The following is a 25,298-nucleotide window of genomic DNA, read 5'->3' as shown; positions in this document are numbered from 1 at the left end:
GATGTTGTAGCTGTGATAGGTAGCTATAATTATAGAAATATTATCTCTCGACAAACGTCTACTGCTAAAATCCTGCTTATGATAATCTATACATCGTTTTATATAATGTAGTTTTTCCAATAATACTCGTACTCCTAGATACCTTCAATCCGTTTAGTACTACCAGCATGTCCACTAGTTAGTAACAATAATAATCCTTTAGTATAACTTCAATCATTTCCCGATCGGTAATTTTCGTTAACAACGAAATAATTTATACATAACCTAGGTAATTCATCTTGTCTCGCGCGAAAAACCTTACTTAGTTCACCTCGTAACATACTTTTTATTTGAGCTCATTTTTAATATATAACAACTCTACTACATTTAACCTTTTCCACAATGAGCCATAACCCTAATGTCTGCATTGGGACCTTCCCATAACATAATCAAGTCTCGTAACGATACGTCTAAGCGTGCCTTCGTTCATGGAGAATCTTGATTTATATAAATTGTAGAGTTCACACCAACACCATTATCAGTATCATTTTTACCGATTCGCTATTACGCATCTTCCATCAATCTCGTCATTATTTACTCGCGCAAATTATTAATTCTGTATCTCCCTGTGTCCCATTTATGATATCTACTACTCTAGGCTGGCCAAGCTTTAAAGACGTAGTACCAGAGTGTCGTGTCCAGTTTATCTGTTTAAGTCCAATCCGTTAGAATCCTAAACTAGCAACTCTTAACTCATATCTGATAAATTCCTTATTTGAACAAGTTACCACTACGTGATTACTAGTATTATAAGACCACATATTTACATAATCTTCGTTAGACACGAAAAAAAAACAAATTCATTACGTTTGTCATCTAAGTCACGTGCTGAATAACATTGACATTACACTATCCATCTGACCTACAGCAACTGTTTGATTTCTGCCTACTCGCGAAAATACACCCGTCCTCGACCTTGCTGACTCGCACTAATAGTACCGCGATTATAGTTTGAGTGTGCAAAAATAAATTCGTTACAATCATTTTTAGAATGCAAAGAAAGAGACATCTTTAAATAAAAATCGGTAATTATCCGACCATACTATTACCCTGAATCTCCAAGAGTAAATACTCAAATCTTTCTACCGTTTTAAACGCGACTTTTTAAAATCCACAGCTGCAACTTCTTTAGAACAATCTTTAACTAATAAATTCACTTATCTCCTGTCATTAACTTATTCCTACTTTAAAACACGTAATACTTCTAATAAATCCTTAAAGTTAACTAAGTAGAAAAATAATACACACAGATAAAAAAAAAATACCAAACACGCAAAATACCCTTAAAAATTTCCACCTTGCTCGACGCGACGCTCCCAGCACCCGGCAGCAATGCGTAACCAGACGCGCAGCCGACGATATACATCTCGGACGTCCGTCAAATCCAAACCCGCTGAAGCCAATGAAGCGATGTTGATACTGGCCACGGTCACTATTATGACCACATTCTTCAGTTTATGGTAACTCTCATTTTGGTACTGTTGATTACCAATTACAAATCACTGGATAAGTTCGACGCCGCCAGCTTGTCCTCAAAGTCCTCTTCACCGTCGCCGTCCATGATCTTATCTTACACTCGCAGTATCCTCACGCAGAGTCCTCACGTGTCACGGTCGCCATGTAATAGGCGGAGCGCCGGGGTGGAAAGGGGCGATTCAGTAAACACAGTATACCGGTTAATAGATGTATTACCTTCCAGCTTCTACACTCTAATCCTCTAATACTTGTTATACTAACATTATATATACTTATTCTACGTGATCGAAGAGGAAATCCCTTATCGAGTGGAGGCGCAAGATCTACATTAAATGTGCTGATCACTCAATATGCACAGACGTGCCAATATGAGTGTCTGCCTATCGCAACGGCAGAATTTGCTATCTATGCGTGCATGTGTAGGTACCGTTTGCATGAAACTACTGAACTGATTTTGATAAATGAGGTGTCAATTTATTTGTCTTTGTAGCCGAGGTCACAAAAGCTACATTTTAACCGACTTTGAAAGGAGGAGATTAGGTACTTAAAGAAACAATATTTTGCTTACTTATCAAGTAAATTATTATTTTTTTAATTATGGTTCCATTCGAAAATGTCGTTTTCATGTATTTTATGTAATGTTCATTCATTTAATACTCGATAAATAGAACTATTCTTTGCATAATATGAGCGCATTAAGGTAGAATTGTTGGGGCGCTTTAGTTTTTTTTCCACAACTTCCACAGTTTTTGTCGGAAATGTAAAATTTAAATTGTGATATATAGTTGAATAACAAGTTTTTCAAATGTTATACGCAAAAATTTTTTGACGGTTTTAGTTTAGCTATAAAATTGATACATATCTACTTTTTCCATAAAAAGTGGTATTTCGTTGTTTCTAGCTCTGAAACCGTACATTTTTTTACAAACAATGTTTAGGTGAATCATAATACATTTAATAACCTTTCGTTACATGTAACTCACGTGTATGTGAGACTCGTGGTATAGCTATAATTTACATTTTACGAAATTCGGCAGTGATTATTTATATGACGTCATTATTTGTAACTGAGGAACAACAGCGATGGTCTCCCGGCAGTTTTAGACTCCAGGTCATATTGCTAATAACATACTAGAAGCTTATGCGGATTATCCTGAAAATGACCAATTTTGATTTTTTTAACTTTTATGCATTTGTATGGGCGAATATCTACATTTTGATGCATAATTTCCACATATTTGGTCCAATTTTGATTTTATTGATATCAGTGTATGGCTTGAGAAGTCATCTTTAATGTTGTAGTACATTGCTTTATCGTCCGACTTTTGGTTTGGTTGTAAAACCCAAATAATCGAATATTTTTTTACGTAATTTTTATTATTTTGTAAATTTCTCTTAAAATGTTGCATATTTTGATACACTTTGTATAAACAAAATATAGTTTATTTAATTGGCTTTCATTTAATACCCCACACGTGTATGTGCTATGCATAATTTGGGTGCAGTATGCAATATTCGCAACGAAGCGGGAGTCATTTTGACGACGTCATTCCGCTGAAGTAGATGGCCGGCGCCGCCGTCTCCCGGCAGTTTTGGAGACCCAATGCCATGCCTAACAACATACTAAAAGTTGGTAGCGGTTTCCGGCTCTGAACTATCTCTGCGACCGTTTCCCATAAGGCATGGCACTAGTATTCACACGACAGCGGTGATGCTTTTTATCAAGCATTGTTGGATTTTCGACTTTAAGCCTTGGTCGTTAAGTCGAATTTAGAGTGTAGACAGATTCAAGCGCTTTTTTAACGCGCGTTGAAAAAGCTGTCGCGCGAATGGGGGCTTATTGATCCTGAGTCTTTACTGCCTTCAGTAAGGGTGGTATTCCATCTGTACAATTTCTTGGTCCAATGTGTATTTGCGTCACATTTTGCCTAATAAGAGAGTAAGACGCAATGCACATTGTACAAAGAAATTGGATATGTGGAATACCATCCTAATCTATATTGACCATGACCGCTGACCTTGAAACGTGTTGAAACTTGTCTATAAAAAAGCGTACGTGAGTGGAGTGATGCGTCTACTTAGTTATATGTCTGTGATTCGTAAAGAAATATCGGATTTAATACGTATTATAAATATTTACCGAATTTTGATATTTAGTGTTTGAATGCCATAATTTAGATATTTATACTTTAAGATTAGGTATGTATAAAATCTTACTGGATTAATACCAAGACTTAATAGTTGTTTATACTTTTTTAAATATTTATAAGGACGAGAAGCTTTAGTTTTGTATGTATTTGTAGTTATTTTTTACATTAGCTTTAACATCTTCAAAGAACAAATGTTTAAATAACCTACCTACTGTTAATTTACTTTTACTGATTTAGTTGTGTACTAGCGACCCAACCCGGCTTCGCACGGGTTACACAAAACCTTAACAAATTATACACCTAAACCTTCATCAAGAATCACTCTATTGATAGGTGAAAACCGCATGCAAATCCGTTTAGTAGTTTTCGAGTTAACATACATACACAAAGAGACACGCGGCGGGGACTTTCGTGTTATTTTATAAAAATATTATTTATATTTGAATTCGGCGAGCCAAATTGGTATTTATGTTATATTTTATATAAATAATATTTTTATAAAATAAAACGAAATAATAATTAGTGATAGTTTACATAATTTAAGTTATTTACGTAACATAATATTGGCAACTATTCCTGTATCAACTTCATGAAATAGCCTCATGAAGCATGAAATAGCTTCATGAAGTAGGGTTGCCAGATGGTCGGGATTTGACGGGATTCTCCAGATTTCTAGCATGTGTTCCCGATTCCCGACAAAGTGAAAATTGTCCCGAAAAACAGCTTCACGCTATAAAATAATAATTTCAAGTTCCGAACTGTCGTCGAGCGAGCGAGCTGACTTAGTGCCAATAATGTAAAATATCGTTGTTTTTATACAATTACTTGAATTTGAATGTATTTTTTTCCCCGACTTAAGTCCCAAAATCCCGAATAATTGTTATTGTTTCCCGATAATAGCGCCTTTTGATCTGGCAACCCTACTCCTAAGGCCATACAAATGAAAAACCCATAGTTTTCCACTGAAAGGACCATGGGCAACTTTGTATGGAGCCTGGACCCAACGCCAACAGAAATGAGAGTAAGGTAAATTAGATAGGTATTTATATGTACTTCATTTTATTCTATGGGCACCAAGCGGAATTCCATTGCAGAACTGAGAAATTGGTATTTTAGCCAAAATGTCGTCACCCTTATTACCTAGGCAATAGAGTCCATCATCATATATTCAATAGAGTCCATCATCATATATTTAAGAGTATGACTCTTGTCGATGGAGCAATTCCCATGTTTGGCGGTCCTCTGCCTTCTCTTTGACAGCCCGATACGACACGACGTTGATCTTTTCCTTTATTTGATCCATGTACGCTCTCCTTGGTCCAATAGAGCAATAGAGTCCAAGTAAGTAAATTAATTGCTGCAGGGTAGATGTTCGCGCGCCGCCGGACGAGCACACCGAATGATTTTCCGCGCTCGCCCGGCGGTGGACTCTATTGCCTAGGTAATAAGGGTGACGAATTTTGACTAAAATACCAATTTCTCAGTTCTGCAATGGAATTCCGCTTGGTGCCCGTAGAACAAAATGAAGTACATATAAATACCTATCTAATTACCTTACTCATTTCTGTTGGCGTTGGGTCCAGGCTCCATACAAAGTTGCCCATGGTCCTTTCAGAGGAAAATTATGGGTTTTTCATTTGTATGGCCTTAGGAGTAGGGTTGCCAGATCAAAAGTGCCCATAGAACAAAATGAAGTAAGTACATAGAAATACCTATCTAATTACCTAATTCTCAACTCTGTTGGTTTTGGGGCAATTTTGACGCATAGTCCTTTGAACCTACAGTGCAGGGAATAGAGTTGATTTTTAATTGTTTGAAATTGTAACGAAACAAGAAATGCAACTCTGTTCCAATTGAATATGGTTTAAATTTCATCGAACTGAAGAGGTACTATAGGTAGGACCTTGGGCCTTAGAAGGATAGTAGAGTGTGTCACAAGGGAGCAATAGTTATTTCAGTTATTTGTTTCACTCGGGGGCAAAGTTGTTGTTTAACCGCTCGTGCCAATTGATATCCGAGCAAGCGAAAGATTCCAAAATTGAACCACGAGCGTAGCGAGTGGTTCGTAAAATGGAATCTTGAGCATTGCGAGGGTTTAACAAAATTTGCCCCTGAGAGAAACACAATATTTTTCACCACACCAATCCGAAGAAAATATTAACTGTAAGATATCAAGCAAAATCAAATCCAAATGAATGTTATTATATATTTATCATTCAAAATCATCATTTAAAAGTCAAGTCTACCAGCAAACATAAGAAAACAACTCAAAATTTGCATTTGATTAAAGTAATCAAATGCAAATTTTGAGTTGTTTTCTTATGCCTCACATGTGAATAAAATGCAACTTCGCTATCAGTTTTTGAACAATCAAGAGAGCCTTTACCAGTTGGTGTGGTGAAAAATAATATATTTACTGTAAGGAAGCAAAGGGTTCTAAAAATAGAATGAGCGACATAAGCTTTAAGTGTTAACGTAATAGAATGTGTACGTGTATGGACCGCCGTACAACGCCATCTACATTAGCAGTCAAATTTGTCTTAGACTTTATACGCATTACAACTTTTTTGGTTTTATTGACGTACCAAATCTGTGCCATTCGTTAAATCTATATATATAAATGCAAGTGTCCTGACTGACTGACTGACTGACTGATTCATCAACGCAGAGCCGAAACTACAAAAGCCAGAAAGTTGAAATTTGCACACCAGATTGCATTTATAAAGTGTACAAGAGATAAGAAGCGATTTTGAGAAATTCAACCCCTAAGGGGGTTAAAAAGGGGATGAAAGTTTGTATGGGGTTAAAGTTTTCTTTTAAGCTAGGAATTTGAAACTTCGTAAAAAGATATATTATTAAAATACAAGAAAATTAGTTTCAGCGTTTTTGAAAATTCATCCCCTAAGGTGGTGAAAAAGGGGTTGAAAGTTTCTATGGATATCAAAAAAAAATTCAAGTGGTGGACTTAAATCTTTGTATTTAGGGATATTATTAGAAGACAGGAAAAGTAATTTCAGCGTTTTGTAAAATTCATCCCCTAACAGGGTTAAAAAGGGGTTGAAAATTTTAATCCATTACAAATGCTTTGAAACTTCTTAGAAAGGCATAATAGCCGATTACAAAAAAAAGTGTTTGCAACGTTTTTGGAAATTCAACCCCTAAGGGGGTTAAAAAGGGGATGAAAGTTCGTCTTCGGGTGCAAATTTTATTTTAAGCTAGGAACTTGAAACTTTGTATAAAAGTATCAAATTCAAATATAAGAAAACAAATTTCAGCATTTTAGAAAATTCATCTCCCAAGGTGGTGAAAAAGGGGTTGAAAGTTTGTATGGAAATCAAATTTTTTTTCGACCGCGGGACTTGAATCTTTGTATTTGGGGATATTATTAGAAGACAATAAAAGTAATTTTAGCGTTTTGTAAAATTCATCCCGTAACAGGGTTAAAAAGGGGATGAAAGTTTGTATGGGGTTAAAGTTTTCTTTTAAGCTAGGAATTTGAAACTTCGTCAAAAGATATATAATTAAAATACAAGAAAACTAATTTCAGCGTTTTTGAAAATTCATCCCCTAAGGTGGTGAAAAAGGGGTTGAAAGTTTGTATGGATATCAAACATTTTTTCGAGTGTGGGACTTGAATCTTTGTATTTAGAAATAATATTAGAAGACAGGAAAAGTCATTTCAGCGTTTTGTAAAATTTATCCCCTAACAGGGTTAAAATGGGGTTGAAAGTTTGAATCCATTACAAATGGTTTTGAAACTTCTTAGAAAGGCATAATAGCCGATTACAAAAAAAAGTAATTGCAACGGATTTGGAATTTCAACCCCTAAGGGGGTTAAAAAGGGGATGAAAGTTCGTCTGCGGGTGCAAATTTTATTTTAAGCATGGAACTTGAATTATAGAAAATTATAGGTACTAAAGATGTAAAATGTTGAAGATAAAATTCCACGCGGACGAAGTCGCGGGCAACAGCTAGTATTATATACGTACCTAATTATATTAATTCAAACTATTCTTTACGAAGAGTTTCTTTTATTAATTTGACTTGTAGACTTTTATTGAATGTAAAATAATAATAAAAACAAAGGAATATTTTATAGAGTATCTTAATTTGTTAATTGATATTTCACCATTTTGAATTGTTATTTTATGATTTCACAATTGACTGAGGTTCTACGACCAAATTGTTGATTATTAAATGTTGAATGAATATAATGATTGTTTTCTTTTTATGGGCTTATTATTTTAGGTTTATGTAGTTTAAAGTTAAAGAGTAGAAATTAACAAGTGGCAACACTGTAGTGTCGTCCCTTTCAAACCAATGTAATATGTATATAAGAAAACGGGACGACACTACAGTGCCACCTTTTAATTTCTACTCTTTTTTGCCACGCTGTAACAGGCGGGCATAGCAGGGTTAGTAAGAAAATACAAGATTGCTTGTGACAACAGTTTAATATGATATTGATATAAATTGATGTCGTTTTAGCAGATAAATACTATTAGATACATAAAAATAAGAATTGTTTATTAGCACAAAAAAAAACATAAAACTAAAATTCATTTAGACCTATATACATAGGATGTAGATAACAATAGGAAATATTACGCAAAACTCTGCGTAGAGGGCGTCACTATACCAATCACATGGCCTACCGTGAAACACGACAGTCGAAAGTTCGGTTTGTGCCTCTCTATCACCCTTGCCTATTCGATCGATAGAGAGCTGCAGATAAAAAAAATTCGCATTTCGCGGTAGGCCACCTGTAAACAAATCGCCTTGATGCATCAATGTCATAGTGAAACTAATTAGTGCTGCACTCTGGCGGCAGAACATTGCAGTAATACTCCCTATATTTCATTTTTCCCCACAGCTTAAAGACTCAGCATGATGGGTCTTCATATGCCCTTTCAAACTACATTTTTGTACAAAAGTCAGCCCACACACCGCGCAAGAAAATCTCCTATCATTATTATGTATCCGCATATGTTCTGTCAACGTTTTCTTCCGCGCATATGCCTTTTTACACACCGCACACTCAAAAGTCCTAGCCCCGTTATGCTTAACCATATGCATGTTTAATTCTTTCCGAGAGAAAAAATTACTAAAACAGATTTCGCATTGGACCGATCGCTCTTCCAAATGGTCTCGTTTCATATGTTGAGATAGCATACTTTTCTTTCTATATACTTTGTCGCAAACATTACATTTATATTCTAATTCGGCTTGACCATGTATTTCGACTAAATGTTGGTATCGTTTGAAATAAGCTGTGAACCGCTCCGGACATTTTGTGCACTTAAACCGCTTTAACATCTTATGCACTGTATCTACATGGCTTTTGAGTTTCTGTTGCGAAGAAAATACTTTCATACAATTATCACACTGAAAACTACCTTCAACATGTATAGTTTTAATATGAGTATTTAATCTATGGTTCGTTACAAATCCCCTGTCGCACTTATCACAATTATAATTTCTGAAATGTCCGTTCATATGTCTTTCTATTGATCCAAAACTCTCAAACTTTAGACCACATATTTGGCAAATATAATTATTACCCATAGGTACTTTGAATGGTATTACTCTGTCTTCGTACTCGGTGTAGAACTTTTTGTTATGTTTTGATTCTAGATGACACTTAAAGTCTTCTAAAGTATTTAAGTTAGCGTCACATAAGGTACACTTTAAGTCAGTTATGTCAATATTAACAATAAAACAGTAAGGGCTTAGGGAATTAAGCGATTTCTTCATGTCACTTTTCTTGTGTTCTTTTTGGTGTGTTCGTAATTCTTCTATGTTGTCGAAGAGGTCTTTGCAGAAGAAACAGGGTAGTCCAACTCTGCTTTTGCCCTGAATGAAGATAGAAAAAATATATTGCAACTAAATCTCAAAAAGATCAGTTTTAGGGTTTCTGTATCCAAAGGGTAAGAACGGGACCCTATTACTAAGACTCCACTGTCAGTTTGCCTGTCTGTCACCAGGCTGTATCTCATGGACCGTGCTAGCTAGACAGTTGAAATTTTCACAAATGATGTGTTTCTGTTGCCGCTATAACAACAAATACTTAAAAGTACGGAACCCTCGGTGAGCTAGTCCGACTCGCACTTGTCCGAATATTTACAAAAAAAATTAAATGAAAAGCTGCTTAGAAATGTATTTTTTATCCCGGGGTTTGGCTATACAGTCAGCAGCAGAAGTTAATAAGCGGGCGAGGTGTTCAAAATTACCTTGTCACGCTCTTATTCCCTTGACAATAAAGTCGCGTCAAGATCATTTTGAACACCTGACCTGCTTAGCAACTTCTGCTGCTGACTGTACATAATACATATCATGGCTCCTCTACACGATGGGCCAGCACCGGCCACTCCAAGGGACGCAGCCGTGCGGTATGAGATCACAATATCACTTCCTCCCTCTAACGTATAAATGCGTCCCTTGGAGTGGCCGGCGTTGGCCCATCGTGTAGAGGAGCCCTTAAGTATGCGTACATACCTTGAAAGCAGTGACGTTAGAATGCTCTAAAATAAGCTGAGCGTTATGGACGTGAGCGGTCTTCTCAGTGACATGGTTTTGGTCGCTTTTCTTCTTGCTTTCCAATTCCCGTCTTAGTAGGGCTTTTACGTTTTTTGAGCGAGTTTTCTTTCCTGTAAGAGGAGAAATATAGTTTGTCAAAGTCTCATTTCAAACATCGACAGAGAGAATCATACTATCTTTATCTTACACTAGTACTAGCACCCAAACGAAAAGGATGAGTATAGCTTTCCTGGTTCTAACTGACTGACAAACTGGCTTGTCAACTATCTATATATTATTGCGCCACAGAACAAACACTATGAGGCACAGAAGGTTTACTCTCTAACAAAACGCGTCTATTACGACAGTTATGACCGCTTGATGGCATCAGCGCGAGCAGGCGTCCGTTCTGTAGCGGTGCGCGGCAACCACTATTGCTAGACACCAACATTGGCGTGGGCCGCATGTACTTCTAGTGACGCGGCGAAATCGCGGAGTGAGCCACGCCTGATTGTGCTCACTAGAGATGCAACGGATAGTTGTTTAGCCGGATACCGGATATTCGGCCTGATAATCGGCCGAATATTCGGTATCCGGCCGGCGGAACTATACCTACAATTCGGTTTTTCAGGTGCGCATTGTGCAGGTTTTGACTTGTTTCGTAGTGATCTTTCGCGCGGACTCATTTTTAGGTTCGAAATGAATGCGCGTGCAAGTGAGTGGAATTTTTAAATTGTTTTAAAATAATAAACGAGTACGATTATGACCCTGACTGTTTCTTAAATCCAATTTTTTTTACTTCGAAATCAAGTAATGATACTATCCGGTATCTGGCCGGATATTAAAATAGTGGCCGGATAGGCCGGATACCGGTGAGTAACCGAATATCCGATGCATCTCTAGTGCTCACACATCCGCCCTAAACTAAAAATGAATTCTATTCACCAATAAATAGAATTCATTTTAGTATAAGGTGGCCAGTTATTGAAACCCTAGTTTGTATGCATATTGTATGTATGTAACTCACCATCCTTGAATTCTATCTCCATGTAGTCATGATCATCATCTGCCTTCTCTTTTCTCTCTTCTTCCTTCCTCCTTCTTTCTCCTTCTTGCTTTATCTCAAGGTCTGGTGGGACGTTCACTGTAAACATAGAACACCAATATTTTTACCAAAGAGAAATAAAAAAAAAAACCGGGCAAGTGCGAGTCGGACTCGCGCACGAAGGGTTCCGTACCATAATGCAAAAAAAACAAAAAAAAAACGGTCACCCATCCACGTACTGACCACTCCCGACGTTGCTTAACTTTGGTCAAAAATCACGTTTGTTGTATGGGAGCCCCATTTAAATCTTTATTTTGTTCTGTTTTTAGGATTTGTTGTTATAGCGGCAACAGAAATACATCATCTGTGAAAATTTCAACTGTCTAGCTATCACGGTTCGTGAGATACAGCCTGGTGACAGACGGACGGACGGACGGACGGACAGCGAAGTCTTAGTAATAGGGTCCCGTTTTACCCTTTGGGTACGGAACCCTAAAAACATTTATTTCAGACGTAAGTCCATCGGGGTTAGTATCATCAAAGAGAATTTGAAATAGAGAGTTACTGCCATGGTAGATTATGTAGCTACAGTACATTTACTGCCATCTTTCGACAGACGATTAAAACTGTTAGAACGCCATTTGACTTTGATCTTATTCTTTCACTGATATGTAGGTAGTCGAGAGTTGGCTGAAGGTTATGGCGTCATCGCTCGTAAAGATTGCACCATACCTTTGACCTATAGTCGAGTAGATGGCGTTAATATTAATATTTAATAAGTTAACACGTATCAGCGAAAGAATAAGGATCAAAGTCAAATGGCGTTCTAACAGTTTTATGTTCTGTCGAAATATGGCAGTCAATTTACTTGCATCTTTATTTTTTCCGGTGTTCAATTAAAAAAAAAAATCATGCATGAATTATTATTATAACTAAAAAATAACTGTAGCTAGTCTATAAAACAATTCAGTCATTCGACGAAGCCGTCTAGACAGGGCAATCGTACGGGGTGCAAGTGGAAGGTCGCGCGCACCCGAGCTGCATACATCACCATTGGTAGTAGCTCGGTACTACTTACAGGGTACTTATCTTATAGTAAATCAAGCGTAAGTCTTGGGCAGTTACCGTAAAATCGGGTAACTTTAGTCCACAACTTACAACTATTGTCCAAATTCAAGTTCCAGTAAAATATACAGTATAATTATTTCTCGAATTATGTTGAGTATATAATATAGAAAGAGCATTAGTGTATCTAAGCTCCAAAATAAATGTAACGAGTACAAATCATAACACAACACAGAGAACACACACCACACACACACATGAGAGTGAACAGGCACCTTCTGGGCGAGCTCGCTCCATCGTAGGCCACGTCTACGCCTCGGCTAGTCTGTGGCCATGAGTAAGCCCATTCATAATAATAATAAAAAAAAAGCTCGTTCAGAATCAACGTTAACCCTTTACCAGGCTGACATTCCAAAAATGACAATCGAATGTCAGTCTTGTCTCATTGAAAATAGAACACATGTTTAAAGTGCCGTATGTGGGAAATATATATCCCTTAGCCTGGTAAAGGGTTAAAAAGTTACAGGATTTCACGCTATATAAAAGTCTGACAGTTTGTGTTTGTTTTATGTGTTTAAGAAGTGTAACACTCTTGCAGTAGATGTCCCCTTGACCTTTAACCCTTCTTTGCATGATTTTTTATTTTTGCCCGTAATTAATATATGTGTCATGTAATTGTTTACTGATTCTGGGAAAAATAATAAAAAAAATTACATCATCGATTTTCACTGCGAAATCAGTGTCAGAAGTTGCATAGGCTAAATCATATTTTTGTAAATACAGGGTGATCAATCCAAATGGGTCAGTAGGAAGAAGTCAGAAACTACGAGTGATAGCGATATCTGTTCTTAGGAACCATGGCTTCGATTTTAGATTTAATAATAATGACATTCAAACTTTTTTTTTAACTCTCATACATAACCGGGAATCGAACCTGGTCAATATTCTTTATGTAATCGCGTGTAGTATTTGTTTGTATGGCAACTTTTAAACGATGCGTCATAGGTGGGAGGTGCTAGACCAAATATCATAGAGGGCCCCGAGATAAAACAAACTACATTAAAAAAAATGAACATGGTCGACTTTTTTTTATTTTTTAAAGTTGGTCCGAGCGCGCTGAGATTTGGCATGCGGCAAGCCTGGGGGTCCAAGATTACCATGTCAAAAAAATTTTTTTGGAAAAATCTAAAATGGCGGCGGACACGGGCAAAGTCATTTCCAAGTAGGTTAAGCGAGCCCGAAGGGCGAGCTTCAGGCCGGGAGGCCGAAGGCCGACCCCGGCGGAAGGCCGAAGGCCCGGAGCCTCCACCCCGACTCCAAAAACGCGACGCCGAAGGCCGAGCTGCGTGAATGCCGTGCTTCCAAGCGTTCTACCAATTCAACTGTCTTGATGCGCGAAGCCGGCGGGTCGAATGCCCGACGGCGAAGCGTTGAGGCTTGCGAAGGCCGAAGGCCTGAAGCGTCACACGAGAGGGGGAAGTTGAAGCTTAAACACAACCCAACACTTCCTATTGGGAGTCGGGTTAGAGGCTCCGGGCCTTCGGCCCTCCGCCGGGGTTGGCCTTCGGCCTCCCGGCCTGAAGCTCGCTCTTCGGGCTCGCTTCACCTACTTGGGAATTTGACTTTGCCCGTGTCCGTCGCTATTTTGTATTTTTCCAAAACTTTTTGTTGTCATGGTAATCTTGGGCCCCCAGGCTCGCCGCATGCCAAATCTCAGCGCGCTCGGACCAACTTGAAAAAATTAAAAAAAAGTCGGCCATTTTGAATTTTTTTTAGTGTAGTTTATTTTGTCTCGGGGCCCTCTATGATATTTGGTCGAGCACCCTCCACCTATCACGCATCGTAAGTTGCCATAAAAACAAATACTACACGCGATTACGTAAAGAATATTGACCAGGTTCGAATCCCGGTTATGTATGATAGATTAGAAAAAAAATGTAATGCCATTATTATTAAATCTAAAATCGACGCCATGGTTCCTAAGAACAGATTTCGCTATCTCTCATAGTTTCTGACTTCTCCCTACTGACCCATTTGGATTGATCACCCTGTATATAACTATTAGTAAGGGGTATCAGAAAAAATGGGTTATTCCCACTAGTTACCACCAAGTTGTTACCAGTGGTAACTACTGGGAATTTTTTTCCCACCTTTTACCACTGGTAACTACTGGGAATAAAAATTCCCAGTAGTTACCACCAAAATATTGTTAGAGTTAAATACTAATAAAAACACTATAAATAGTGTAGTATAAATATATAGAGTAATTTAATAAATAATTATAAGTCGATTAGTGTTTTAGTAAACTCCCTTAAAAGTGACCAAAAATATTGACACAGTTTAACCGGTACTTGTACAAAAACTATGATATATGTACTAAAGGATAATTTTAATAATCCATTTAGATGATTTTTCAAGCGATTTTATTAGGTAATTCAAAATAACTCTATTTATACTATTCATACCTACTGTTTTTATTAGTATTTAACACTAACAAAGTTTTGGTGGTAACTACTGGGAATAAACATTCAAATTTTTATTCCCAGTAGTTACCAGTGGTAAAAGGTGGGAAAAAATTTCCCAGTAGTTACCACTGGTAAAAACTTGGTGGTAAGTAGTGGGAATAACCCGAAAAAATTTACTGCCATCAGAAAGGTACACTATTTGTGATATTCCTATGAGATAGTTTGTAAATATAAAATTATTACAAACCCTGAAAAATCTGCCCAAAATCACATACTAAAAATCACCAACTTCCAGGTTTTTTCAAGTTTTCCGAAATTTCGTCATTAAACAAATGTATTTTTTATAAATTAAAATACTGCGTAAATTTATGTCAAAAATCAGAAAATGGATTTGTGTTGAAAGTTGACAGTGTTAAAAATAAATATCAATCACCTCCGAAAGCACCTTTATTTCATAGGACAATGTTATGATGGAAATTTCCATCACCATGCAAAGAAGGGTTAATATGATGATGACCTTGATGAGGTCTTGATGGCTCAGATGGCAGAGCGCTGGAGTATCGATCCAGAGGCCGTGAGTTCAATTCTCATCCAAGACAATAATATTTCCACTTTTTAATTTATTCTAAGCTCAACCCTACTGTGTTCTTGTGTGGTGTCAGCATTTACGCAAACATCAAAGGCGTCGGTCCACTGCACTGCATAGTTTGTATAAATATTGTATGTATACACCGTGTTTTTTTTGATTTCCGTTAATTTCGAGGGTGCATTCCTGAGCTTAAATTAAGTAACTTTCTCAAAGACACCGATGTTCTAATTAACTCCATTTCGGAGATAATCAATAATTTATTTTTTTCCTATAAGGCCTCTACAAGCGTGTACACTTGCCTTAGGGCTGGTTTACATATTGGTTAGTGTTAAGAATGAGTTCATACATTTGCTACTAAACTTAAGTACAATCTCGGTCGATCGATGTTCGAAATGACATTGATATGTCACAGATTTCAATTGTTTGGTTGAGTTAAATGTAATGCCCGTGTTACAACAACGCTATATGCTACATTTAATTACTTTTTAAACTTAATTTTTTCTTTAAAAAAAAGCAATTTTTTTTTTTAATTAACTAAGCCAATTAGTTTACTTAAACGTTCTTAACCATACCCCGAAGTTAACGGAATTCAATAAAAACACGGTGTATAACTCACCGTCCTTGTATTCTATCTCCATGTAGTTGTAACCATCATCTGGCTCTAGCTTCACTAAAGTCACTTCTTGTTGTGTCTCAAAGTCTGCTGGATCTTTCACTGTAAACATATAGAATAGAATAGAATAGAATTGATTTATTCGTAAACCCAAACAATCGGTACAATACATTATATACAAGAAAACACAAAATAAGATTAAAGTGCCACGAAATGGCCCCATCTCAGCATGTTGCTGGTGGCTTCCAGCGCTGATCTTCCGATGAGACCATCAAGTGAGAAGAATCACGGGAGGTAACATACAAGAAGAAAAAAAAGACATAGAAATAACATACAGTAAACAAATAGTTAAATAAGAAAAAAGTTACACAGCAAGAAGTAATATAATACAATAAGATTATTGAAGCGCTGGTGGCCTAGCGGTAAGAGCGTGCAACTTTCAATCCGGAGGTCGCGGGTTCAAACCCCAGCTCGTATCAATGAGTTTTTCGGAACTTATGTACGAAATATAATTTGATATTTACCAGTTACTTTTTGGTGAAGGAAAACATCGTGAGGAAACCGGACTAATCCCAATAAGGCCTAGTTTCCCCTCTGGGCTGAAAGGTCAGATGGCAGTCGCTTTCGTAAAAACTAGTGCCTATGTCAATTGTTGGGATTAGTTGTCAAGCTGACCCCATGCTCCCATGAACCGTGGCAAAATACCGGGATAACGCGAGGAAAAAGACAATACATTTATTTAAAATTACAGCACATCAACTATTATGACTGTTTGTGTTCTAAATAAAAAAAAAAAACAAACAAACAATACTTAAATGTGATGTAGTGGTGTAGGTAATATTTCACTACTACATCATTATTACTATTAGATCTCATTACGGGGGTGACATCGTCACTGCGTGACAAAAACCCTTAAAAAAACCGGGCAAGTGCGAGTCGGACTCGCGCACGAAGGGTTCCGTATCATAATGCAAAAAGAAAACGAAAAAGCAAAAAAAAAAACGGTCACCCATCCAAGTACTAACCACTCCCGACGTTGCTTAACTTTGGTCAAAAATCACGTTTGTTGTATGGGAGCCCCATTTAAATCTTTATTTTATTCTGTTTTTAGTATTTGTTGTTAGAGCGGCAACAGAAATACATCATCTGTGAAAATTTCAACTGTCTAGCTATCACGGTTCGTGAGATACAGCCTGGTGACAGACAGACGGACGGACGGACGGACGGACGGACAGCGAAGTCTTAGTAATAGGGTCCCGTTTTACCCTTTGGGTACGGAACCCTAAAAAAAGATTAAAATAAAAGCATAATTACCTAATGGATTTTTTTCAAATGGAATATGTATGTTGTAGACAGTATAGACCAAATTATTTCTCATCAATCCTCCCCATCCCTCTCTCCTCTGGGCTTTGAGGGTGCGGCAGAGGGCAGGGCCGGATTTCCCACAAGCCCCTCATCAAGCCCCAGACAACCTAGCATTGGCACAGAATAAATAATAGTACTACCATACAGAAAGGAAACTTCCTACAAAACCGAAGTTTGACAGCGGTTCAGGGTCGAATCATCCTGTCCCTTTCTAATATATCGCACTATCCCTTTCGGCTATTTAGGGTTGTCAAAATTCAAGTCATTATCTTATCTGTGGTCATGCACGCTAAGGGAGGTCAAGTTGTGCCAACCCTAATAATTGCTTGGAGGGATGCTGAGCCGAACGGAGCAGAGTTTGCCTGAAGCGCGGAGTTTCGCACCCCTGGCAATGGTAACAATGGTGTTGAGATGGGGAGGGGGCCCCCCTAAATTCTAAGTGCCATACAAAGTGCCTAGGGACCCTAACTCTCTAAATCCGGGGGCAGGGGTAAAGAGGATTAATGAAAAATAACTTAGGGCTATGCTGGGAGTTTCTCTACGTGATCGAATCAGAAATGAGGCGATAGACGAACTAAAGTCACCGACATAGCTCACCGGATTAGCAAGCTGAAGTGGCAATGGACAGACGACCTTATTAAGGTCGCCGGAAGACGCTAGATGCAGGTTGCTTCCAACCGGTACGTATGGAGGTCCAAGGGGGAGGCGTATGTTCAGCAGTGGACGTCTTATGGCTGAGATGATGATGATGAACTTAGGTCAATAATGCATATAACCTCCTAAGGCCCTGCCATACAAATGAAAAATCCAAAATTTGCCATTGCAATTTGAACCTATAGTGTCGGAAATAGTGATGATTTTGCGTTGTTAGAAAATAGAACGAAACGAAGTAACAAAAGCGACTCTGTTCCAATTGAATAGGATTTAAATTTCATCGAACCGATGAGGAACTATAGGTAGGACCGTGGGCCTTAGGAGGATATCCCAAATCCAAACTTACTAAAATGCAATTGCTTCTCCGCATCAACAACCATTTTGCGGAAATTACTTGCATCTCGCAGCTTCTGGATACAATCCGCACAAATCAGATTACTGTTGCCACTTGATATTGAAAGCTAAAACCAATAATTATATTTATTTTTTTTACAAATAGTGTATACAGTCTTCAGTTGTCAGACATGGGGCGGTGCAGACTCTGTATGGAGGCAGAGGAGTCCCCTTGCCTAATGCGCACTGGTGACTTAATCCTGGGCGGACACAAGCGCCCGGAGGAGTTAAAGTCTCTCGAGATCAAAAAGATCCTGCAGCTGTTTGAAGTTGCAATAGATCAGGGATGGTTGCAGTGATACATAGGCTGTGGAGCCTTATATAGCCCCAAGACAAGAAGAAGAAGAAAATACAGTCTAAACCTTTTTTAAGCTTTATAGGCGTTATAGCGACCAAATGGGCCTGGGCCGGGCACGTGTGCCATCAAGATGATGGGCGGTGGAACAAGCGTGTCCTAGTGTGGAGGCCTCGTTCTAAAAGGCTGGATCACAGACCTCCAACCAGACGGGAGGATATTAAAAAGATTGCAGGCCCACTCTGAAGGAGAGAAGCAGCAAATTGGGCTGCTTGGAGGAAAATTGGAGAGGCGTATGCCCAACAGTGGGGGCTGTCCATAAATTACGTCATCGATTTTTGACGATTTTTGACCCCCCCCCACCTAAAATCATCCAAAAATCATGCTTCGAATGACCCCGTTTCCTCCTACGTCATGCTACCATCATCCGATGTCCAGACCGGTTCAATTTTGACGTGTAAAAGTGCCCTTGTGGCCTATTTGCTGAATAAATGTTGAAGTTTGAAGTTAGACCCCCCCCCCCCTAATTTGAAATGACGTAATTTATGAATAGCCCCGTGGGCGCACACGCGCTGAGGCCTCGAGTACCGTAAAATCAGGTAACTTTAGTCCACAACTTACAACTATGGCCCAAATTCAAGTTCCAGTAAAATATGTATAAGTATTTCTCGAATTATGTTGAGTATATAATATAGAAAGAGCATTAGTGTATCTAAGCTCCAAAATAAATGTAACGAGTACACATCATAAACCCTCGTTCAGAATCAACGTTAAAAACTGTACCATAGTTGTACATAAGGACAGTTACCTGATTTTACAGTACCGAGGTTCTTATAAAATATTACATGAACAATCAATTTGGTAAGTAAACACTGTATTTTTTAGTTTTCTTGCACTATTTTCAGAGGCACTTATAAGAATCTAATGTGTGAAATACTTACAAAAACATTGAAACATTCCAAGAATATATCGAAGTATACTTCGCGAGTTCCATCGCAGTAATATACTTTAAAGACGTCGCGATGCTTGCCTGCCTTCAGACAGCAACGGCACTTGCCGTATAACGTTTGAATGGAGTCCATATTACAAGTATTTTCATAAACTTCACCAATTTACACGCTAATAAATGAAAGGAAAACAAATATTTAGTTTGGCTGAGTTATTGATGCCAATGTTGCCATGTTAAAACTTACAAATTTACAAATATAGTTGGTCAAGCAGAGGCCTATTTTATAAAGTTACAAGTTACAATTTACAAGCGGAAGTCTCGTTCTAACACATAGGGTTAGAAAGAGACTTCCGCTTGTAAATTGTAACTTGTAGCTTTATAAAATAGGCCACAGATCTTGTCAGTAGAAAAAGGCGGCAAATTTGAAAAATGTAGGCGGGAAGGGATATCATCTCATAGAAATTTTGAATTTCCACCATCTCTATATAATATAATCAACCCTTTACCAGGCTGACATTTCAAAAATGACAATCGACTGTCAGTCTTGCTCATCTAAAATAGAGCACATGTTTGAAGTGCCGTATGTGGGAAACATATATCCACAAATGGATATCTAACGCCAAGCGCGTACCACGATTTTAATTTTTGCGACACGATTTTAGAATCGCGCTGTAATTTATCGCAGAAAATTCAGTGCGCGCACTGCGACGAAAAAGTCGACGATTAGTTCATTTTCGACATGGATGTCGTGCCTGTCGCTTGTCGTGAAACAATATGCAATCGCTGTATGACTGAGTATTTATACCACAAAGGTGATCTCCTTCTATTTCTATAATTAAACGGTCAACATCTAGCGTCTCATCTTGTAACTCCATTGGAGAAGCAGGTTCCGATATGTTGACGCTTGGAGAGCGAAATGCCGACTGAGGTCCCGGCTACGATTTTATTACCGCAGTGCGCGCGGGGCCATACAGCTTCGTATGCTGCAATTCACTTTGCGACAATCGCGTCGCGCGCTGTCGCGGAAAAATGTAACAAATCACAATTTTAAAATCGCTGCGATTTTTTTGTCGCATATGCGCGCACCGCCATATAAACCCATACGTTACATTTCTGCGACTAAATTATCGCGCGACAAAAAATCGTGGTGCGCGCTTGGCTTAGAGAGAGTATAATGTAATTTAAAAAAATAAATTGACCTATAGCCCCCTCCAGACTATGCGCGTGAATCGCGGGCGAAGCCGCGAATGCGAGTGTGGAGTCGATTTCGCTGTCTGCGAAAATCGACGCCCTTCCGGAACATAATGTTGAATTCTCATAACGCCACACTCGCGTTCGCGGCTTCGCGCCGTGATTCGCGCGCATAGTCTGGAGGGGGCTTATCCCTCGGAGCATGCTGTGAGGATTTTTGGCAACATTGTCGAAAAATCAAATGAATATTTGGAACACAGCGCGCATAAATCAAACATAAAAAAAAAAAACAAATTTTTCAAATTTTAATGTCCAAATATTCATTTGATTTTATCAAATGCGAAATTCACCGTGACTTGGCTAGGCAGACCTTCATGTCTGTATCTTTAACACTAAGCATTTTTAACTGGTGCAATACAATCAATAAACTTTTAAAAGGCACCGATGTGTCAAGATTGAATATTAAAAACTTGCCTCTTTTGCAAGCACAGGCTTACAAAAAATATAAGAAAAGGTTTAGGAATAAAATGATAATAAATATAACATTGTGCTTTCATTTAAAAGGTTATTTCAGTGTATCTGGGAAGATTCTGGATAAACTGAAATAACTTTCCCTGTTAAAATAACCTTTTTATGAAATTATGGTAAAATATAACTTTGAAATTCCCGCGCTGTGGGAAGCGTAGAATCAAAGAATATAAAGCCCGCTCCACACTCGTGCGCGAATCGCGGCGCGAAGCCGCGAATGCGAGTTTGGAGTCGATTTCGCATATCAGCGAACTAGACTCCACACTCGCGTTCGCGGCTTCGCCCGCGATTCACGCGCATAGTCTGGAGGGCGCTTAATAATACTCACTAGGAGAAGAACGATAACTCCATACAAAAAAATGTCCCCTTCAAAAGTTCGTTTATACTACTAGCGCTCTGGTAGGATACCATTGTAATTAAAATTGATAACCTGTTTAGCCTAGCGGGTATTGGCAGTAATCCAGTTCAGGAAGCTAATGGGTCCTGGGTTCGAATCCCGGAGAGGAAATTTCTTTTTGAATTATTTTCTTTTTTGTTAGGGTCAGGTTTTTAAGAGCCCATCAACGTGCACACTAGCGCCACTGCTGAATACAATAAACTAGTTTTTATGGTACTGAATTCGTCAATCTACCCGTCCTAAGCTAAACTTATCACCAAGTTATTAACAGGGAACGGTAGGATTGCCCAAAACCTTTAAATGATCCTTAGACATTATCATCATCATACGAGCTGTATTTGAACACCAAATTGACGTGGGCAATGTTGGCGCGAACCCGGGATATCTTTGCCCGCCCTCTAAAATGCCAAAAAAGTGGGTAAAAACATGATTTAAAAAAAATTTCTTCAATTAAACTGATGGGTTTGATCACTATGGACGTGCTGAGAAAAAAAAGTTATATGATGTGATATAATTTTTTTGAGAAATTCGTGTTTGTTCAAAAAAAGCTGGCAAAGTTGGCTATAATGACGGTATGTATTTTCTTGTTATTGGATAAAAATAAAAAATAGTGTGGGATAGTGAGTATGTATTATATTATTTGGTGTGGGAGAAGAAACTGCTAAAAATTCGCCAGAGAGCGTCATATTTCTTAAGTATAATTAATATTTTTTGCAATGCCTATTCCTCCATTGTTTGTTGGAGTGATTGGCAGGGCTGTTTCACTTAGAACTACCAATATCACAGAATAATTAATAGTACTACCGTACAGAAAGGAAACTTCCTACAAAACCGAAGTTTGACAGCGGTTCAGGGTCGAATCATGCTGTCCCTTTCTAATATATGGCACTATCCCTTTCGGCTATTTAGGGTTGTCAAAAATCAAGTGATTATCTTATCTGTGGTCGTGCACGCAAAAGGAAGTCACGTGGTGCCAACCCTAATAATTGCTCGGAGCAATCCTGAGCCGAGCGGAGCCGAGTTTGACCGAAGTCAGGAGTTTCGCACCCCTGCCAATATGAAGTATGGGGGCATATGTCTTGTCAATGAATCTAGAGATGTCGCTGGTAACGGCAAACATTTTACCCCTCATCCACTTGTTTTATTTCCTGGTGCAACATTTCACGGTGCTCAGCGTTTAGTTATACGCAGAAAAAAGCGGTGCGGTAGTCTGTTACGACTATCAGTGTTTATGGTCTGTAAAAACGCGGAAAATTTAAAAAAATGGGCGCGATGGGTTATCATCCCATATACAATCAGAATTTTGAGTCTTTTTCTACTGACACAGTTGTTTGACCGGCTATACTATTGTTATTTTTGCTACATAAAGTCATATTGTACTGGCATAATGTCAGTCACTGCAATGAAATAAAATAATTTGGCCAAGCCCGAGATAGCTCGAGGCATTTAGTGTTCCGTACGGCTACCATCAGTTTGGCATTGACATAAACGATATCGTGAACGTAATTTACTTCCTATAGGTATATCTCTTTCGCACTAATATGTCAGTACGAGCGAGATGAGAGATTTTAAAATTGTGTTTTGTCACATTTTTCCGCGATTGTTCGCGACGCGATTGTCGCAAAGTGAATTGCAGCATGCGGAGTTGTATGGCCCCGCGCGCACTATGATAATAAAATCGCACCTCGGCCGGACCTCAGTCGGCATTTCGCTCTCCAAACCCCAACATCTCGGCACCTGCATCTCCAATGGAGTCTCAAAATGAGACGCTAGATGTTGACCATTTAATTATGGAAATAGACGGGGATCACCTTTGTGTTATAAATGTTCTAAGTCATAAGCCCCCTCCAGACTATGCGCGTGAATCGCGGGCGAGTGTGGAGGAGGCTATACAGCAATCGCATATTAAAGACACGTTTCATGACAAGCGACTGGTACGAAATCCATGTTGAGAATGAACAAATCGTCGACTTTTTCATCGCAGTGCGCGCAGTGAATTTTCTGCGATATATTACAGCGCGATTCTAAAATCGTGTCGCAAAAATTAAAATCGTGGTGCGCGCTTGGCCTATAATACCTTAAATGTATACTCCTTCAATTTGAATTTAGAACTCATTTTTTTTTATTTGATTTTGTTTCTAGTTCTATGCCATATATATGTGAGGGGGCAGGTAGAGGAGCCTCACAGGGATGATGGGAATGAAAAGGCAGGATCCAGAGCGATGAGGGGTATTTATTATTTAAATAAAAAGGCACCTGTAACAATACAGGTTACGTGTTAACAGATAGGTATGTATAAAAACACTTTCGTAATTCAGAAGGTTAGAAATCAAATAACTTACAATATGTGCCTTGGTGATGATGTAGATATATATCTGGAAGGTGTGCAGGGCCACAAAACGAGCACTATACTGAACTGCACGCACTTATGAATTATTACGTTTACTAATAAAAATCACACTTAAACGGTCGTGTTTAGAAACTTGGGAAGTACAGTCCGTTAGATAAAATGATGTTTATCGATCAAAGTATGTGATCGAACTGAAAATAAAAATCATTGAATGGAATTTGGAATAGGATTTGAATTTCAAAAGGGAATTTAGAATTTGTATGGTGCCAGAAATAGTATGAAGGTCGATAGTGTAACGCTTCGTTACACGCACCGTTACAATATATAGACTTTAATATTATTTAGAACTGCTAAAAAACAAGATCGGCTTACTTTAAATATTTCGTCAATTTTACCTTTGTTTCTAGAAACTGTGATATTTAACTGTCATATACTATTAATGTACGAAACGCATATCGGAACTGGTTTACCCAATGTCCCGGAGATGGCGCTGTTACCTCCGTTAAACTAGCGAACGTTAGTTCAACGTAGTTTTATGATGTTAAACTTTTTTTGTATTGCTTCTGAGAATTTGTGTATAAGACTCCATCTAAAGTAACGTGTAACTTATATATCTATAGTATATAACTGCAAACATCATATTAGTGCGTTGCGTCCCGTAGATTCTATTAACTAGAATAAACATTCTTACATACATTCCTGTTGCTCATTACACAGGACGCCGCCTTGTTGGGGCAAATCTTTTATTTTTACGGATTACATTTACAGGCAAACTTCAACTTTTTACTTTAAAGGCAACAAAACAATTGTTTTAAGCCCAAACCTTTTTTTTGGATTCTAACGCAATTTCAACGCGACTTTATGACTAGTAAGCCCCCTCCAGACTATGCGCGTGAATCGCGGGCGAAGCCGCGAATGCAAGTGTGGCGTCGATTTCGCAGATTGTTCACGCCTTCGCGCCTTGTTCTCCGTTTTTTGTCGGTATTTCGGCCCGCGTCAAAGGAGACGCGAAGCGCGAACTTGCAAGACTCCACATTACACAATATTTTGGCTCCTCTGTGGCAAGATAAATATGAATTATATTATGATTATATTATATTAAGCAGCTATATTTTACGGTTTTACAATAAAACAAAATGGAAAAACAGCTAAATTGCCGCAAACCAAACTGCGAAATCGCCGTGAAGTGTGCGAGTGTGGAGTCTTCGCGATATGTTC

General features: G+C 38.3%; 1 protein-coding gene across 1 annotated transcript; it reads right to left on the bottom strand.

The window, feature by feature from the left end:
* Nucleotides 1-8,100: 8,100 nt before the first annotated feature.
* Nucleotides 8,101-19,825, bottom strand: LOC134676255 (zinc finger protein 26-like). Its single transcript, XM_063534608.1, has 6 exons — nucleotides 19,607-19,825; nucleotides 18,324-18,438; nucleotides 15,962-16,060; nucleotides 11,209-11,325; nucleotides 10,161-10,312; nucleotides 8,101-9,518 (listed from the first exon to the last, which is right to left on the bottom strand). The coding sequence occupies exons 1-6, from the start codon at nucleotides 19,745-19,747 to the stop codon at nucleotides 8,523-8,525; spliced, it is 1,620 nt and encodes a 539-aa protein (XP_063390678.1). The 5' UTR covers nucleotides 19,748-19,825; the 3' UTR covers nucleotides 8,101-8,522.
* Between the last annotated feature and the right edge of the window lie 5,473 nt (nucleotides 19,826-25,298).

This window comes from Cydia fagiglandana, chromosome 24, assembly GCF_963556715.1.
Source record: "Cydia fagiglandana chromosome 24, ilCydFagi1.1, whole genome shotgun sequence".
NCBI classification, from domain to species: domain Eukaryota; kingdom Metazoa; phylum Arthropoda; class Insecta; order Lepidoptera; family Tortricidae; genus Cydia; species Cydia fagiglandana.
The sequence above is the reverse complement of the archived record's forward strand: the minus strand, read 5'-3'. Positions and strand labels throughout refer to the sequence as shown.